This window comes from Schistocerca serialis, chromosome 6 (genome assembly GCF_023864345.2).
Source record: "Schistocerca serialis cubense isolate TAMUIC-IGC-003099 chromosome 6, iqSchSeri2.2, whole genome shotgun sequence".
NCBI classification, from domain to species: Eukaryota; Metazoa; Arthropoda; class Insecta; order Orthoptera; family Acrididae; genus Schistocerca; species Schistocerca serialis.
In genome coordinates this window covers 540711945-540732236 of record NC_064643.1, presented here as the reverse complement: position 1 = coordinate 540732236, position 20292 = coordinate 540711945, and the positions used below count along the sequence as shown (strand labels likewise).

At 44.4% G+C, this 20292-nt stretch overlaps 1 protein-coding gene across 1 annotated transcript in view; it reads right to left on the bottom strand.

Moving 5' to 3' along the window:
• The window catches only part of LOC126484489 (neural-cadherin-like), a 351697-nt gene that overhangs the window by 252443 nt on the left and 78962 nt on the right, over window positions 1-20292 (bottom strand). Inside the window, exon 2 of the mRNA XM_050108024.1 lies at window positions 5136-5382. Coding sequence (XP_049963981.1) covers window positions 5136-5382 — 247 coding nt within the window. The remainder of the gene's footprint in view (window positions 1-5135; window positions 5383-20292) is intronic.

The window sequence follows — 20292 nt, the reverse complement described above, 5'->3', positions numbered from 1 at the left end:
AACGAAACTCTCTAACTGAAGCAGATTATGCTTTAGCGTAGTGATGCACCTGCACCCCACGTCGAATTCACCGCTATGGAACACTGTCTCTGCTGGAGATGTGAAGTTCAGAAAATTAACCGCAACAAGGTGATAGTCCTGTTCGAATGTCTGCTTTATGCCACAGTAGCAGCACTGGGATTACGTCTGTCAGCCTCACATATACGAGTTTCGAAGTCGAATTTATAAAGTTTTAGATGTTGATGTAGTGATATGAGTTTTTATCTCTAAAGCCAACCATAATTCCGGAACTGTTGCCGGTGCAAAGTTTTGTGCACGAACTGACCACTCAGTTATGTCCCGAAAATTTTTGATAGGATTCATGTCTGGCGATCTGCGTGGCCAAATCATTCGCTACAACTGTCCAGAATATTCTTAAAAGCAATCACAAACAATTGTTGCCCGGTGACACAGGGAATTGTTATCTATGAAAATTCCATTGTTTTTGGAAACTTGAAATCCATGAATGGCTGCTTGTGGTCTCCAAGTACATAATGATTTCTAGTCAATAATCGGTTCAGTTGGACCAGAGAACCGAGTTCATTCCATGTAAACACAGCCCACGTCATTATGAAGTCACTACCAGCCTGCACAGTGCCTTGGTGACAACTTGGGTCCATTGCTTCGTGTGGTCTGCGTCACACGCCGAAATAATTTCTGACTTATTTCTGATTATATCACAGGCTCATGGTTCGCATAAACCTCCACTAATTTGGTGTTAACCGAAGTCGGACGCAGAGTGCAGGATAGTGACAACATCACGAGAACTTAAAGGAATCGGATATCCCCATGATACGGTGAAAGAGGAGACTGCCGAGGAATGTTAATCGAAAGTTACAAAAGAGTGGAAGCCATCCTTGGCTATCTGCATGTTAGGTATAAGCGAGTGAAAGTAGGTAGCTATCGTGTTTCACTTCAGAAACATTAGTGATATCGGCTTCGAAAAGTAATGGGCCTCGTTTCCGGTTATAATGCATACGCTGAGACTACGGTCATCTCTATGAACAGTTGCTGTTAGTGTAAGGTGTTGCTGTAAGACGTAAGTTATTTATGTCAATAAAATAAACAACTGAAGCTTCCTGGCACTTTAAAACTGTGTGCGGGACTGGGACACGAACCCAGAAGCATGCCTTTCGCGGGATGCAATCTTACCAACTGAGCTATCCATATATAACGGACGACCCATCCTCACAGCTTTACTTCCGCGAGTATTTATCTCCGAACAGCTAAGCCATTTCTCCGCAATTTCCTTTCATCCCGAAGAGATAGTCCCGTCAAGGAAGGGAGCTTGTGTGAAGGTATGCAGATAGGATGGAGGGCTGTGAGGGCCTGATAGCCCAGTCGGTAAGAGCACTGCTCGCGAAAGGAAAGATTCCGGAATAGTCACGTTTTGGCACATAGTTTAAATCTACCAGGAAATACCAAACAGCGCACACTCCGCTGGAGAGAATGAAAAGGTAAATATTCATTTCCGACCGTTAGTTCCATAGCTCGAAGTATTCAGTTTAAGTTCCTCTGCCATCTGTTCGAACGTGAGAGTCTATTTCTCTTCTGTTCCACTTTCTAAAAGCATTCGGGTAAAACGGGCACTTAAAAACAATATCGCATTCGGAGGAGAAATTTCAGCAAAGGTCTCGCCGCGACGAAAAACGGCATAATGATCGCCACCTCAACTCTCGTATCATATCCGTGACACTCTCTCCCCTATTTCGTGATAATACAAAACCAGCTGCCCTTCCTTGAACTTCTTCGACGTCCTCCGTTAATCCTATCTTGTAAGGGTCCCATATTGCACAGCTATACTCTAGCAGGGGACGAACAAGCATTCTGTAGGCAGTCTATCCAATGGATTTATTGCGTCTTTGAAGTGTTCTGTCAATAAAACACGCTCTTTAGTTCGGCTTCCGCACAACATTATCTATGTGATCGTTCCAATGTAAGTTGTTCCCAATTGTGATCCCTATCTATTTAGTTGAAATGACACCCTTTAGATCTGTGTGTCTTATCTTGTAACCGGAATTTAAACGAATTCCTTTTAGGACTCATGCAGCTGACATCGCACTTTTCGTTATTTAGAGTTGATTGCCACTTTTCGCATCGTACAGGTAGTTTTTGTAAATCATATTGCAGTTGGTTTTAATCTTCTGAAGCCTTTACTGGACGGTAAATGACAGTGTCATCTGCAGACAAACTAAAATCTTTGCTCAAATTGTCTCCTAAATAGTTTACGTAGGTCAGGAATATCAGAGGGCATGAAACACTTCTTTGGGGGATACCAGATATCACTTCTGTTTCGGTAGATGTCAACGGCTGTACCGAAGTGCGTACGCCGGTTCCCGGTGCATCACCTAAGTTAAGCACCGTTGGGCGTCACCAGTACTACGATAGGAGACCATCCGCGTACGCCATGCGCTGTTGACAATTGATGGGGAGATGGTGTAAAATCACTGATACCAGTCTTTGCACCAATGTCCTGGATCAAATTCCAAACCTCACTGCAGTGTCTCATGAAGTTGTATTGCGTACATGCATTCCTTGCACGTGTTTTGGCCAAGTATTACGCACATTTATGCGATCAGGAATGCTCAGTAGCAGCGAGGCTAGACGTACATCTGACAATTATGCGTCAGCAAGGAGTATTAATGATAAAATCATAGGAGGCAATGTTGTGCAACCTTAGTAGGAACAAGATCCGACTATTCGAGAGTAGGATCGTAGGATCTTACAATCTGAGACAGTGTTACGAGACAAACTTCCGTCACAATGTCCGCTAACGTGACGTCAGATCTGCCTAGCAACAGCGATCTGAAAGCCATTGGCTGAAACTGTGGATATATATATACTACTGGCCATTAAAATTGCTACATCAATAAGAAATGCAGATAATAAACGGGTATTCATTGGACAAATATATTATACTAGAACGGACATGTGATTACATTTTCACGCAATTTGGGTGCATAGATCCTGAGAAATCAATACCCAGAAGAACAAACTCTGGCCGTAATAACGGCCTTGATACGACTGGGCATTGAGTCAGAGGTTGCATGGCGTGTACAGGTACAGCTGCCCATGCAGCTTCAACACGATACCACAGTTCATCAAGAGTAGTGACTGGCGTGTTGTGACGAGCCAGTTGCTCGGCCACCATTGACCAGACGTTTTCGATTGGTGAGAGGTCTGGAAATATGCTGCCCAGGGCAGCAGTCGAACATTTTCTGTATCCAGAAAGGCCCGTACAGGACCTGCAACATGCGGTCGTGCATTATCCTGCTGAAATGTATGGTTTCGCAGGGATTGAATGAAAGGTAGAACCACGGGTCTTAACACATCTGAAATGTAACGTCCACTGTTCAAAGTGCCGTCAATGCGAACAAGAGGTGACCGGGACGTGTACCCAATGGCACCCCATACCATCACACCAGGTGATACGCCAGTATGGTGATGACCAATACACGCTTCCAATGTGCGTTCACCGCGATGTCGCCAAACACGGATGCAACCATCATGATGCTGCAAACAGAACCTGGATTCATCCGAAAACATGACGTTTTGCCATTCGTGCACCCAGGTTCGTCGTTGAGAACACCATCGCAGGCGCTCCCGTCTGTGAAGCAGCGTCAAGGGTAACCGCAGCTATGGTCTCCGAGCTGATAGTCCATGGTGCTGCAAACGTCGTCGAACTGTTCGTGCAGATGGTTGTTGTCTTGCAAACGTCCCCATCTGTTGACTCAGGAATCGAGACGTGGCTGCACGATCCATTACAGCCATGCGGATAAGATACCTGTCATCTCGACTGCTAGTAATACGAGGCCGTTGAGATCCAGCATGGCGTTCCGTATTAGCCTCCTGAACCCACCGATTCCATATTCTGCTAACAGTCATTGGATCTCGACCAACGCGAGCATCAATGTCACGATACGATAAACCGCAATCGGGATAGGCTACAATCCGACTTTTATCAAAGTCGGAAACTTGATGGTACGCATTTCTCCTCCTTACACGAGGCATCACAACAACGTTTCACCAGGCAACGCCGGTCAACTGCTGTTTGTGTACGAGAAATCGGTTGGAAACTTTCCTCATGCCAGCGCGTTGTAGGTGTCGCCACCGGTGCCAACTTTGTGTGAATGCTCTGAAAAGCTAATCATTTGTATATCACAGCATCTTCTTCGTGTCGGTTAAATTTCGCGTCTGTAGCACGTCATCTTCGTGGTGTAGCAATTTTAATGGCCAGTAGTGTATATCACGAGTATGGGAAGTGAGAAATGTATTAATGTGTTGTAAAGGGTTGAATAACGGCGTAACCAAGAGCCGCCATATTGGAAATTCTGTGAAGTGCGTTTCAAAGTATTTTTTATTCAAACGAGTATAGTACAAAACATTGTTCACATTTAACAACTGGCATCCCGACCCACCCCACTTCAGCAGGATCACAGTCTACATGGAACCTGGCGCCTGAGCTCTACTACTGTGCGACGACGGACTACTGCAGCAGCAAGACACCAGGTTATTGACACAGCGACCAGAGAAGTACTTCCTTTTCGCTACAAGGCCACAGAGAGCGTTGTTAAGTGAGGGTATGTGACACAGTTGGTGGTGAACCGTCTGTCGGATGGGTACTTTAAGCTCGGCGGCCCCTTTGGTGCTATCCGAGAGCAGTACGCTATGTGGCGGCACAGGGTTTCACTCTGTCCCTTCTCTCACCATCCATAACTCCCCAGCACGAACATGACACTATACCATACACACATACATTACAGTCACCAACTCTTAACAGATACGCAGACAGCTCACATACTCTGCGAAAGAAAGGTGCCAGCGGGAACGAAAGATAGGGAAAACCTTTCCATTAGTCAGCTGATCTCGCCCTTTGGCGTCTCGTACCCCTTCATGCCATAGGACTTAATCTTACTTTTTTTACTCGATGACTTTCCGTCAGTTGCTAAAAACTGTGACCTTTCCGACAGGAAATCGCAAATACAGTCGCACAAGAAAGATGATACTCCATAAGTACTCAGTGCATAGCTTTCACCTTTAGCATGTGGGGGAGCCAACAGGTAGGGTGGAAAAAAGAGAGACGCGCCGCTGCTTACTCGGAGTCCTTCTTCTGGTTCTCGGGGATCTCGGCCTCGTAGGAGGGCATGTAGAACTGCGGGGCGCGTTTGCCGCCCACGATGGAGAGCCGCTCCTCGGGCGTCGACTGGAAGTGGCGCTCGTCGACGCGGCCGTTCTGGTCCTCGGCCTTCACGTACAGCACGTACTCCATGTCCAGCTGGAAGGCGTCCGTGCCGCGCGTGCGCACCACGCCAGACCGCTCGTCCACCTCGAAGCGGCCGCCGGCTGCAACACAAGGGCACAAGACAACTGCAGTGCCTGATCCGATACTTGCGGCGATACAAGCTAGATCTCTCTGCACCTCCTCCATTTCAACCATTCGACTCTGGAACAAACTGCCCTTGAACCTGCATATGATCCAAAATCACCCTGCATTCAATAGGAGATTAACTTCTTATATGCTGTCATCGGTGCAATTTCCCTCTCGCATATCCCTTCATTTTGTCCAACGGTTAACCAGTATCTCCGTCTCACTATAAACTTATCCATGCTTTTCCCATTCTTACCTGTTTGTTTTCTTCCTTTCGTGTTATCTGCTAATATTATCCCGTTATTTCTCTCTTCCTTTGATCATCCAACTTCCTTTCCAAATTTCTTTCCTTCTGTACTGGTGCCACACATTTCTGTTAGATGCCATAACTCACACTCGACAAGAATTTAATGAAGAAAATGCTTAACACAATGTGAATGACACTGACATTTCGTTTATTCATTACTATATACATAATCATTATTATTACTATTATTACACTGAAGCGCCAAATACAGACATATGTAAACATTTAGAATGCGACGCTGCGGTCGACAACAAGTATATAAGACAACAAGTGTCTGGCGCAGTTGTTAGATCGGTTACTGCTGCTACAAGGGCAGGCGGCCGTTGTGGCCGAGCGGTTCTAGGTGCTTCAGTCCGGAACCGTGCTACTGCTACGGTCGCAGGTTCGAACCCTGACTCGGGCATGGATGTGTGTGATGTCCTTAGGTTAGTTAGGTTTAAGTAGGTCTAAGACTAGGGGACTGATGACCTCAGATGTTAAGTCCCATAGTGCTCAGAACCATTTGAACCATACAATGGCAGGTTATCAAGATTTAAGTGAGTTTCAACGTGGTGTCATAGTCGACGCATGAACGATGGCACACAGCATCTCCGATGTAGCGATGAAGTAGGGATTTTCCTGTACGACCATTTTACGAGTGTACCGTGAGTATCAGGAATCCGGTAAAACATCAAATCTCTGACAACGCTGCGGCCGGAAAAAGATCCTGCGAGGACGCGACCAACGACCACTGAAGAGAATCGTTCAATGTGGCAGAAGTGCACCACTTCCTCAAATTGCTCCAGATTTCAATGCTGGGCCATCAACAAGTGTCAGTGTGCGAACCATTCAACGAAACATCATCGATATGGACTTTCGGAGCCGAAGCCCCACTCATGTACCCTTGATGACTGCACGACACAAAGCCTTACGCCTAATCTGAGCCCGTCAACACCGACAATGGACAGTTGATGACTGGAAACATGTTGCCTGGTCGGACGAGTCTCGTTTCAAATTGTATCGAGCGGATGGACCTGTACAGGTATGGAGACAACCTCAAGAATCCATGCACCCAGCAGGTCAGCAGGGGACTGATCAAGCTGGTGGAGGCTCCGCAACTGTGTGGGGCGTGTGCAGTTCGAATGATATGGGACCCGTGATACGTCTAGATACGACTCTGACAGGTGACACATACGTAAGCATCCTGCCTGATCACCTGCATCCAGTCGTGTCCATTGTGCATTCCGACGGACTTGAGCAATTCCAGCAGGACAAGCACGTCCAGAATTGCTACCGAGTGGCTCCAGGAGCACTCTTCTGAGTTTAAACACTTCCGATGGTCACCAGACCCCCCCAGACGTGTACATTATTGAGCATATCTGCGATGCCTTTCAATGTGCCTTTCGGATGAGATCTCCACCGCCTCGTACTCTTACGGATTTATTGATAGCTGCAGGATGCATGGTGTCAGCTCCCTCCAGCACTACTTCAGACCTTAGTCGAGTCCATGCCACGTCGTGTTGCGGCACTACTGCGTGCTCACGGGGGCCCTATACGATATTAGGGAGGTGTACCAGTTTCTTGGGCACTTCAGTGTATTATTATAATATTAATTATGTGTATTGCAATGCTCTCTAGCTAAGTGTGTCCGGCTAGATGTAAGGATGCTCCTGAAACCTCTTTTCTTGCCTGTCGAAATAAATAAACAAAGCAATATCTTAGGAGTGGCACTGGATAACAGGTACGAACCGGAGACGGACCAACAATACAATATATTCGTTGGAAAGGCTACAAAGACTTTCACAGGGAGATCAACCTCGTGTATTTCAAATAAAATAACAATGTTGCTTTAAGTAGAATGGTAATTCAAGGTTGCATAGTCGCTCGTTTGATTTGATTAGGCAATGTGGCACCGTGTAACTTTACTCTGGTATGTTGGCTGTCCTTAACCTAACAGTGACCAATTTTGATCTTTACAGAAATTCTGGACCTATGGCTGTTTAATATGATGATGCATTCCTGATTAAAATCTGCCTGCTGCACAGAAATTAATGAAAGCCGCGGATCTCTAAGAGATAACGGCCGAGAGTACATCTCCTATTGGTAAGCGTGAATGTTTCAAGTATGTAATATAACCAGTAGGGATAATAAGGGGCAGCCACGTTACAAATAAAAATAAGGAACATACGAAGAATAGTTATTAGAGTAATAAAAATAAATATATTCTTTCCATTATCATGTAGTAAGTATATATAAATTCAACAGTCTTAGTTTGCCTGGCGAGAGTCAGTTAACGAAAATGAACTCATTGAAATTCGAAGTAACATGGTTTCACGTTCCCGACTTGGGAAGAACACATTGTTCCTTTGCGAGCCTACTCAGTGAGTGAGGAGCGTTTTCCTTGGAGAACTTCAGGCATCAACTGACAGAGACAGCACACTTTAAGTTCCCCTACCCTTCATACTCCACATACCAAAGCGGTTGCCATTGTTAACATTGTAAAAAAAAAAAAAAATGTCTAACAGCCACGCCCGCAGCTTGTAAACCTGGGGAATTTCTTAAGTTCTCCCCTAAATTTAATGAGAAAGGCAGATGGCCTAAAGGCGGAACCAAAGATAAAAAAATATGCTGCACGCCAGCAAACATGCGCCTAGTGTTTTACTAGACAGCAACGTTTGGTTATGAGTGGAAAAGACTGACACATCTTTGAAGCTATTATCCACCAGAAAATGCTAAACCTCTGATAGATCCATCTGTACCCTATCTTGTATTTCTTCTCTCCTTCTTCGCTCCATTTTCCAGTCCGTGTATCTCAACTCAATATTCACGCGAGACAAGCTTTGCTGGCATTTTCGATAATGTTTCTGTGTTAAGTGTTATACAGTGATCGAGGCTGATGGAGCAAGCAAAGATATCTCTATCGCATGATGAACTAGGTGGCGTCCTAGCACCCCGAAATTTGGAGGGCTGGAAGCAAATTTCTGGCGGAAATCCAGATCAACAAACTGTATTTTCTGTCCGTTTAGGTTGTTAAAACGGTTATTCTCCTGAACAGTGTAATAATATTCCTGGGGCTTCACAAGCACCAGCCACGTGAGGTCCTGTTCGAGACTGCCCAGATAGTATTCATCAAGTCTGTTCAAGACATAACTGGCCATACACCTGGCGGGTTCACTATAGCAGATGTGAAACTGTCTCCTTCGGCGCCGTTTGGTGAGGGTTCGGCTGATGGCAAGTGTCCCATTGCTTCACCTTCCGGCGTACGGAAACCACAAACAGCTCATACTCCAATAGGCACGTGACACCGTCATCGGCGTGCGTAGTGACCAAATGTAGTGTTTTCGGACGAATGTCACTGAATTATGCCTTTCAGTGATATACGTAAACGTGTTAGACATTACCGTAATGGTCGCAGTCTGACAGCCCGGATTGCTGCGCGCCCACGTGGGACGGGTTGGTGCACTGTCGGATACAACGTGCTACCTTAACCGATGTGTTCTGAGGACAATACAAACAGTATCCGCTACATCAGGGGGGTTTTGCAGGCCGAATCACTGTTCGTCAGGCAACTCCACCTAGGCCTGCTGCTGCCCAGTGTTGCACATTGGACTGACATGGCGCCCAACGAAAACGTCTGGGGTATGGTTTATCGGTAATTTGTTCCTTCAACTTTGTAGAGACGCATACGACTCACGTGGAGAGAGATCCCCAGGAGCATATCCAAATGTTCTTTGATTCCATGGTACCATGTTTAAAAGCTCTGGTAGCAGCGCTGTGGACTTCACACTGTACTGAATTTTCAGTCACAGATCATGGACAATTCTGCAGTCATAAACATCGATCTATTTTTATGTAACTAACCAGTGGTATGTGGTTAATTCCAGTCACACGAGTCTTGTTTAATGTTGCAGTGCTGGTAAATACTGGCGTATTCGAAACATGTACAGTTCTTGAGGTCGCTAAAAGTATCATCTTGTCGACGCTGTCCCCGAAGGAAGTTAGTTCCGGTGCAGATCGTGTAAACAATTTTCTCGCCCCAAAAGGAGGTATGGCAGTATGAAGCTTGTAAGGGATCTGTGATTCCACGAACAAAGATATTAGTATTCGACACCCAGGTCGATAGCAGGCAGGAGTCGATTGTCGAGCGCTGCAGGAGGCAGTGAGACTAGTGTCGACTGAGCAGTAGTACTGGAGAGACGGGCAAGAATGGTGGTCAAGCGAGTAGTAAACGGTAAATTCACCGGAGTATGACAAATGAGCGCATCCCACTGATCGTCGTGGGGTTGACCATCATCGATACCGCTTCGAGAGTGATATAAAACCAAAAGTGATAAGTGCCGAATTACGTGTTTCGCGTCAACCGCGTCGGCCAGCAACAACCATGGATTGCAGTGAGGATTGTTGTGAATGTTAACCATCATCATTGCGTGTGACGAAGTACTTAAAATCAGCAACCAATAAAAAGATATAACCGTAATTAGACGTGTAAGGCGAAGGTAGCAACTGCCTCAGAATCTGTGTGTTATTATAGAAAATACATATCAGTTTGTACATCGCAACCTTTATGGTCTTTAATAATAGACAAACTTTCAATCATTAACTACTCCGTCTCAGAACAACCGCACTGTGTTGAAATAGCCCCGAAACCACCGCAGAAAAACCGATGGCCTTTCATCCATTACGCACACGGTCATATAATCATAATAATTAACTGAATGAGATTTTCACTCTGCAGCGGAGTGTGCGCTGATATGAAACTTCCTGGCAGATTAAAACTGCGTGCCCGACCGAGACTCGAACTCGGGACCTTTGCCTTTCGCGGGCAAGTGCTCTACCACCTGAGCTACCGAAGCACGACTCACGGCCGGTACTCACAGCTTTACTTCTGCCAGTACCTCGTCTCCTACCTTCCAAACTTTACAGAAGCTCTCCTGCGAACCTGGAGAGCTTCCTTTTCGGCCAGCGTCTGTTATAAGCCGCAGTCAAAAAGTTTCCGTTTGAAGGCGTTGCTGTATCGCACATGCTACGTAGCGCGACTCCGATGCGGGTACATTGTTGTTGTTCTGGTCTTCAGTCCTGAGACTGGTTTGATGCAGCTCTTCATGCTACTCTATACTGTGCAAGCTTCTTCATCTCCCAGTACCTACTGCAACCTACACCCTTCTGAATCTGTTGAGTGTATTCATCTCTTCGTCTCCCTCTACAATTTTTACCCTCCTTTGGTGATCCCTCGATGCCTCAGAACATGTCATACCAATCGGTCCCTTCTTCTAGTCAAGTTGTGCCACAAACTCCTCTTCTCCCCAATTCTATTCAGTACCTCCTCATTAGTTATGTGATCTACCCGTCTAATCTTCAGCATTCTTCTGTAGCACCACATTTCGAAAGCTTCTATTCTCTTTCTGTCTAAAATATTTATCGTCCACGTTTCACTTCCATACAAATACTTTCAGAAACTACTTCCTGACACTTCAATCTATACTCGATGTTACACAAATTTCTCTTCTTCAGAAACGCTTTCCTTACCATTGCCAGTCTACATTTTATATCCTCTCTACTTCGACCATCATCAGTGATTTTGCTCCCCATATAGCAAAACTCATTTACTGCTTTAAGCGTCTCATTTCCTAATCTAATTCCCTCAGCATTACCCGACTTAATTTGACAACATTCCATTATCCTTGTTTTGCTTTTGTTGATGTTCATCTTATATCCTCCTTTCAAGACACTGCCCATTCCGTTCAACTGCTCTCCCAAGTCCTTTGCTGTCTCTGACAGAATTACAATGTCATCGTCGAACCTCAAAGTTTTTATTTGTGCTCCATGGGTTTGAATACCTACTCCAAATTTTTCTTTTGTTTCCTTTACTGCTTGCTCAATATACAGATTGAATAACATCAGGGAGAGTCTACAACCCTGTCTCACTCCCTTCCCAACCACTGCTGCCCTTTCATGCCCCTCGACTCTTATATTTGCCATTTGGTTTCTGTACAAATTGTAAATACCCTTTCGCTCCCTGTATTTTACCCCTGCCACCTTCAGAATTTGAAAGAGAGTATTCCAGTCAACATTGTCAAAAGCTTTCTCTAAGTCCACAAATTCTAGAAACGTAGGTTTGCCTTTCTTTAATCTATTTTCTAAGATAAGTCGTAGGGCCAGTATCCCCTCACGTGTTCCAACATTTCTACGGAATCCAAACTGATCTTCCCCGAGTTCGGCTTCTACCAGTTTTTCCATTCATCTGTAAAGAATTCGCGTTAGTATTTTGCAGCCAGCGGCTACATGAGCACCGGTTTGTAGGCAAGGGATTAACGTGCCATTCTTGTCTTTTCGACGTGCGGGCAGTAAAAGCGGAAACGTGAACTATGGCGACGTTATTACCAAATGAGTCCAAACAGGACCAAGGGCTGTTATACTCTTCTTGGCTGCCGAAGTACAAACACAGTAGACATCCGTCGGAGAATGAAGAATATGTATGGGGCAGAAAACAACCGTTGTCAGTTGTCGAAAACAACCGTTGTGGAATGGTGCATGAATGGGTGTTGGTTCAAATTTTATCCCTCAGAAGTTCCACCAAATCAGGAGGGAGACACATGAGTACCCGTTCTATAGTCCTGATCTACCTTCATGCGATTACCACGCAATCGGTCCCGTAAAAAATGACTTGATAGGTCGACGATCCCAGTCGGACGAGAACGTGTAGCGGGTACTTACGGACTTCTTCAGGCAGCAGGACACGATGTTTTAAGGAATCTGATGCCTCATTGCAGTGACTGCGTCATTGCTCACACGATTTTGCCTGATTGCCATACCGATTATGGATTATACGGCCATCGAATGGAAAATTTTTACCGCCACTTATAATTTCCTGTCAGAATAACAGAACTCATCTACTACTTTCAAAGTCTCATTTCCTAATATGTTTCCCACAGCATCACCTGATTTAATTCACCCACGTTCTTTCTGTTTTACTTTTGTTGATGTCCATGTTATATCCTCTTTACAACACACTTACCATTCTGTTCAACTGCTCTTCCAAATCTTTTGCTGCCTCTGACAGAATCACAATGCTATTGACAAACCTCAAAGTTTTTATTTCTTCTCCCTGAATTTTAATTCCCTTCCCGAATTTCTTCTCGCTTTCGTTTATGACTTGATCAATGTATACAGACTGGATAACAGCGGAGATAGGTTACAACCCTGTCGCAATCCCTTCTCAACCACTGTTTCCCTTTCATGTCTTTAATTTTTACAATTGCAGTCTGGTTTCTGTACAAGTTGTAAATAACTTTTTACTCCTTGTATTTTACTTCTGCTGCCTCAAAATTTGAAAGAGTTTAGTCCAATCAACATTTTCAAAATCTTTCTTTAAATCTACAAATGCTATAAACGTAGGTTTACCTTTCCTTGACCTATCTTCAAAGATAAACCGTAAGGTCAGTATTGCCTCGCGTGTTCCTACATCTCTTTGGAATCCAAACTGATCTTCCCCGAGGTCGGCTTCTACCAGTTTTTCCATTCTTACACAAATAATTGGCTCAAAATGGTTCTAATGGCTCTGAGCACTATGGGACTTAACATTTGAGGTCATCAGTCCACTAGCACTTAGAAATACTTAAACCTAACTAACCTAAGGACATCCATGCCCGAGGCAGGATTCGAACCTACGACCGTAGCAGTCGCGCGGTTCCGGACTGAAGCGTCTAGAACCGCTCGGCCACCCCGACCGGCACACAAATAATTCGTGTCAGTATTTTTGCAGCAATGACATATTAAACTAATGCTTCAGTAGTATTCATACCTTTCAGCATTTTCTTTCTTCGGAACAGGGACTATTCCGTACTTCTTGAAGTCTAAGGGTATTCCGCCTGGCTCACAATTCTCACACATCAGATGAAACAGTTTTTTCATAACAACCGGCACTCCCTCTCCAAGAATCAAAATCATTCTGAGGGAATGTTGTCCACAACCGTAGCGAGTGGGCTGTTAGGTTTTCTGCTCGTGCTCTGCTGTTAGAGGAGGATGAGATTAGAAGGGCAATGATGAAGTAGTGTTCGCGAAGAGTCCATTCCTCTGGAGGAAACAGGTTGTTGTTTGCCTGCGAGCACTGACAATCTACGCAAACGCATCTGCTCTCGGTCGTTAAGTGAAGGCTGTCGCTCGCTACTTTGTCCGTGGAATAGTGAATTCCCTAACAATTTCATAAATGGAATGTCCCATGCCCTTGGCTCCAACTACCATGTTGCGGATCAAAGCCTACATCTACATCCCTACTCCGCAAGCCACCTGACGGTGTGTGGCGGAGGGTACCTTGAGTACCTCTATCGGTTCTGCCTTCTATTCCAGTCTCGTATTGTTCGTGGAAAGAAAGATTGTCGGTATGCCTCTGTGTGGGCTCTAATCTCTCTGATTTCATCCTCATGGTCTCTTCGCGAGATATACGTAGGAGGGAGCAATATACTGCTTGACTCCTCTGTGAAGGTATGTTCTCGAAACTTCAACAAAAGGCGGTACCGAGCTACTGAGCGTCTCTCCTGCAGAGTCTTCCACTGGAGTTTATCTATCATCGCCGCAACGCTTTCGCGATTACTAAATGATCCTGTAACGAAGCGCGCTACTCTCCGTTGGATCTTCTCTATCTCTTCTATCAACCCTATCTGGTACGGATCCCACACTGCTGAGCAGTATTCAAGCAGTGGGAGAACAAGCGTACTGTAACCTACTTCCTTTGTTTTCGGATTGCATTTCCTTAGGATTCTTCCAATGAATCTCAGTCTGGCATCTGCTTTACCGACGATCAACTTTATATGATCATTCCATTTTAAATCACTCCTAATGCCCACTCCCAGATAATTTATGGAATTAACTGCTTCCAGTTTCTGACCTGCTATATTGTAGCTAAATGATAAAGGATCTTTCTTTCTATGTATTCGCAGCACATTACACTTGTCTACACTGAGATTCAATTGTCATTCCCTGAACCATGCGTCAATTCGTTGCTGATCCTTCTGCATTTCAGTACACTTTTCCATTGTTACAACCTCTCGATATACTACAGCATCATCCGCAAAAAGCCTGAGTGAACTTACGATGTTATCCACAAGGTCATTTATGTATATCTTGAATAGCAACGGCCTGTTAATTCCTGTCGTGCGGTCACATAATCGCAAGAATCACCTGAGTACAAACGACAGCTTCGCCAATGCACTGCACTTTTATACCCTGTGTACCCGATACCACCACCATCTGTATATGGGCATGTCGCTATCCCATGACTTTTGTCACCTCAGTGTAAACGTAAGTGTTAAGACGCGCGCAAAACTTCTGCTTAACAGTATGGTGTCGCAAGGCCCGTATGCAAGGGGGAAAGGAGCTGGGAGTGAAGGGCGGCGTAGATGAATTGTGGTTTGGAAGGAGAGGAAAGGGTGGGGTGCTCATGGATTGGTCACTATCTGCGATCACCATTTGTGGCTCTCTTGTTGTTGTAGCTGACGAGGAATTTTCGTTTGTTGTACGGAACCGAATTTGCGTTCTGCGGCCACGCTTACAACAACAACAACAGCGCGCTGGCATCAGCGGCCGTTCCATACAATTTGAATATGCAATTAGCAGGCGCGTAATTGAACACCTGCGCTCGCCACGTGTTCCCACAGCCCGGAACAGGGCTGTTAATTATCAGAGGGCCCATCGCGCGCCCTGGGTGACAATGCGCGCAGCCAGCCACGCAATTTACTTCCGGCGCCGCGGTCGTTACCGGCTCGTCAGCTCTAGCCGCGTCCACTGCCCGAATACGCGATCGCCGTGTCTCCCTCTGTTTTGAATGCGTTGTTATTCATCACGTTAATTATGAATGTTAGCGTCACGCATATTAGGAAAAGAAATGCAAGCTGCGTGGCTTTTGTTTGTTTACAAACAACATTTCAGCTAGCTTCACTTAGCGTAATTCGTGTTATTGAGGGAGTACATTGTAAATCATGTCCTATAGTTCCATATACAAATATACTAGGGCTATTAGGAAAGTGAGTTCCGATCGGGTGCGAAATGAAAATCGCTGTGAAAACCCGATGAAGCTTTGATCAGATGTGTTGGGCAGTGTCTGTAGTATGCCCGGCGATCTCGTCACGTTGCTGTTTTCAGTACTGGGTGCACAATAAGCGCCTAAAGAGGCACAGGAAATAGTGTCTCCCGCCAATTATGAGGGCCTGGCGAGATGTTTTGCCTGATGTCATGCAGCCCATATAACGCAACTGTCATACGGTTCCTTTTTCATGCCAATTCTCGGCAGTACTCTGCAAGGGCAATGAAGATGCTCCTGCAGCGTTTTGGATGGGAAGTTTGTGATCACCTACAATACAGCCCATAACTGGCTGCCCTTAAGCTTTATCTCTGTTCACTTGAACCCCTGGCTTTGAAGACAACCTTCTGGCACAGTCAACGAGCTGTAGACCAGCGTAGAGTATTGGCGGAAAGCACGGCTGGTTGCCTTCTACGACGACAGTGTTGTAAAGTTGGAACAAAGCTATGACAAATGTCTAAGTTGGAGCGGTGACTGTGTAGAGAAGACGCTGGAAGGTGTAGCTAACTGTTCCCAATAAAACATTTTTTAATTTCACAGTGGTTTCCGTTACGCGACTGTACTTTACGAATAACCCTCGTATTTTAACCAGCAGAAAAATTCTCCTATCGGAGGACAAAAAATGCAAATTTTGTTTTAAAACACTGACTGAAAAGTGGGGTACCAACTGCCTCATTCTAACTGCCTCAGCATTTCAAAAATTTTCACAAAAACTTTGGTATGCGAACATATTCGCGCTTTTTTTAACATGCATCTCACCTCAAACTCCCACAGGCTCGCCTGACTGTAAGTCACTCACACTCACCAGTCCATCGCTGTAAGTCACTTATACCTATCCACTCCCAGTTGCCTATTCTGCCTCATTCATTCAGCTCAACTCATTGTGATTTTCTCTTTCTGTCTCTCTGCCAGTATGTCCTGTGTCACAGCCACAGTCCCCTTCGTTCTGTCCTTTTATTTCTTTTCTTTGTTAGTCATCAGTCTTCTGACTGGTTAGATAAGGTTGTAAGTAGGCTGTTTAGGTTTTCTTATTCGTAACGCCACGTAGCGCTCTGTATGAAAATCACTGCCTGTGCTGTGTGCAGTGTGTACCTGGTTGGCATTGTTGTAATACTCGCCATTGTAGTGTTGGGCAGCTGGATGTTAACAGCGCGTAGCATTGCGCAGTTGGAGGTGAGCCGCCAGCAGTGGTGGATGTGAGGGAAGAAATGGCGGAATTTTGAAATTTGTAAGACTGGATGTCATGAACTGCTATATATATATTATGACTTTTGATGACTATTAAGGTAAATACATTGTTTGTTCTCTATTAAAATCTTTCATTTGCTGACTATGCCAATCAGTAGTTAGTGCCTTCCGTAGTTTGAATCTTTTATTTAGCTGGCAGTAGTGGCGCTCGCTGTATTGCAGTAGTTCGAGTAACCAAGATTTTTTTGAGGTAAGTGTTTTGTCAAACGTATAGGTTAATGTTAGTCAGGGCCATTCTTTTGTAGGGATTTTTGAAAGTCACATTGCGTTGCGCCAAAAAATATTGTGTGTCAGTAATTTTTCTAAGGGGACGTTTTAAGGTCTGACACGAATTCTTCTCCTATGCTAACCTCTTCATCTCAGAGTAGCACTTGCAACCTACTTCCTCAATTATTTGCTGGACGTATTCCTATCTCTGTCCTCCTCTACCGTTTTTGCCTTCCCCAACTCCATCTAGTACCATGGAAGCTATTCCCTGACGTCTTAACAGATGTCCTACAATCCTGTCCCTTCTCCTTGTTAGTGTTTTCCACATATTCGTTTACTCTTCGATTCTGCGCAGAGCCTCCTCATTCCTTACCTTACCAGTTCACCAAATTTTTCACATTCGTCTGCAGCACCATATCTAAAATGCTTCGATTCTCTTCTTTTCCGGTTTTCCAACAGTCCATGTTTTACTACCATACAATGCTGTCCTCCATATGTACATTATCAGAAATTTCTTCCTCAAATTGAGGCCCATGTTTCATGCTAGAAGATTTCTTTAAGTCGGGAATGCCCTTTTAGCCAGTGTTAGTCTGCTTTTGATGTCCTGTTTGCTCCGTCTGTCATTTATTATTTTACTGCCTAGATAGCAGAATTCCTTAACTTCCTCTATGTCGTAACTATCAATCCTAATGTTAAGTTTCTCGCTGTTCTCATTTCTGCTACTTCTCATTACTTTCGTCTTACTTCGATTTACTCACAATCCATATCCTGTACTCATTAGACTGTTCATTCCATTCAGCAGATCATGTAATTCTTCTTTACTTGCAATCAGGATAGCAATATCATCAGCGAATCGTATCACTGATGTCCATTCACTTTGAATTTTAATTCCACTCCTGAACCTTTCTTTTATTTGCATCGTTGCTTCTTCGATGTACAGATTAAGCAGTAGAGGCGAAAGACTACATCCCTGTCTTACACCCTTTCTAATCCGAGCACTTCGTTCTTGGTCGTCCACTGTTATTATTCCCCCTTTGCTCTTGTAGATATTGTGTATTACCTGTTCGAGTCCTCCTCGAGCATGGGTTTGTGTGTTGTCCATAGTGTAACTTAGTTTAAGTTAGATTAAGTAGTGTGTAAGCTTAGGGACCGATGACCTAAGCAGTTTGGTTCAATAAGCTCTTACCACAAATTTACAATTTATTTACCTGCCTCTCCCTACAGCTTACTTCTATTTTATTCAGAATTTCGAACGTCTTGCATCATTTTACATTGTCGAAGGCTTTTTCCAGCTCGACAAATTCTATGAACGTGTCTTGTTATTTCTTTAGTCTTGTTCCCATTATCAGCCGCAACATCAGAATAGACTCTCTTGGTGACTTCACCTTTCCTAAAGTCTAACTGACCGCCATCTAACTTACTTGGTTACTCCTTGACGCTACAGCCTTTGTAGGGCCTTGCCCTCCCGGAAATCTCCGCCCACTCTTCTCTGCTGGCTGCCTTGGCTCTCCATCTTCTAACTCCCATCCTTATCAAGTCCTCCTCCACGTTGTGTAACCATCTGGTCCTCGGTCTGCCCCTTATTCGACGTCCACAGGATTTTCCTTTGAAAACTTTCTTGACTGTGCTGTTCTCCACCATTCTTTCTACATGTCCCAGCCAACGTAGTCTATTACTCTTCATTTCTGTCACGGTATCTGGCTTTTTGTACAACTCTCTGATCTCCTTATCATTTCTGATTCTCCAAAAACCCCTGTTATTTAAAGGCCCGTAGATTTTCCTAAGTATCTTCCTTTCCCATCGCAGCAACAACTCCTCATCATTTTGTGTCATAGTCCAGGTCTTCGAACTATACATCATCACAGGTCTAACTACTGTACGATACACAGTCGCTTTAGATTACTGCTAAAGCTCCTTGCTTTAAAAACTTTAACCAGTGCAGAGTAGCTACTGTTACCAACTGCAATCCTTGCATGAATTTCTTCTCTCTTATCATTATTCTCAGTTACCAGCGACCCAAGATATTTAAAGCTCTCACAGCGTTCATATTCTTTTCCATTAAAAGTCATGCTTCTTTCTCCTTCAATATATTTTTTCCTAGAGGTTAACATCTACTATACTTGGTCTTTGACTGATTAATAGTCATCCCCAACTCCGCACCATATCTTTCTACCTTTCAAGCTTTTCTTCCAGGTCCTGTTTCCTACTGGATAACAAATCAACATCGTCCGCATATGCAAGCTCCTGAGTCGCTCTATTAAACAGTGTTCCCCGCGGTTGTTGCTTTGTGTCTTTCGCATCACACTCTCCAAGGCGACATTGAACAGAATAGTGGAGAGCACATCACCCTGCCGCAGTCCTTGGTTAACTTCACATGCCTTTGATAAAGTGCCCTTGATCTTTACTTTGCATACTGTTCTTCTCAAAGTGATTTGAACCAATATTATCAGTTTGTTAGGGACTCCTGCCTCTTGCATTGCCTTCCAAAGTTGATCCCTTTTGATACTATCATAAACTTGTTTGAAATCAATGAACAGCTGGTGGACATCGACGTTATACTCATAACATTTCCAAGGATCTGTCTGATAGTGAAAATCTGATATGTAGTGGATCTATTAGTCCTGAAACCACATTGGTAGTCTCCTAGATACTCTTCTACGTATGTTCTTAACCGCCCAGCCATGATTTTTCCTAATACTTTATATACTATACAGAGCAGTGCAATTCCTCTATAATTCGTGCACTCACCTTTATCATATTTCTTATGTATAGGGCAGAGTATTGCTGTACTCCACTGTTTTGGCATATTTTCTTTCCCCCATATGTCCACTATAATCTCATGCAAAATCCTCACTACTTTTTCTCCATCATATTTTATCATTTCTGCTGTAATATTGTCTTCTCCTGGAGCTTTATTGTTTTTAAGAGTCTTGATACTAACTTTAACTTCTTCCAGTGAGGGTTCTGCTACTGATCCCTGGTGCTCTTCATCTCTGTTTATTTCCTTCTTCATCTCTTCTGCCATACCGGCATCAACCCCACGTTCGTTTCCCGATTCTGCATTCAGTA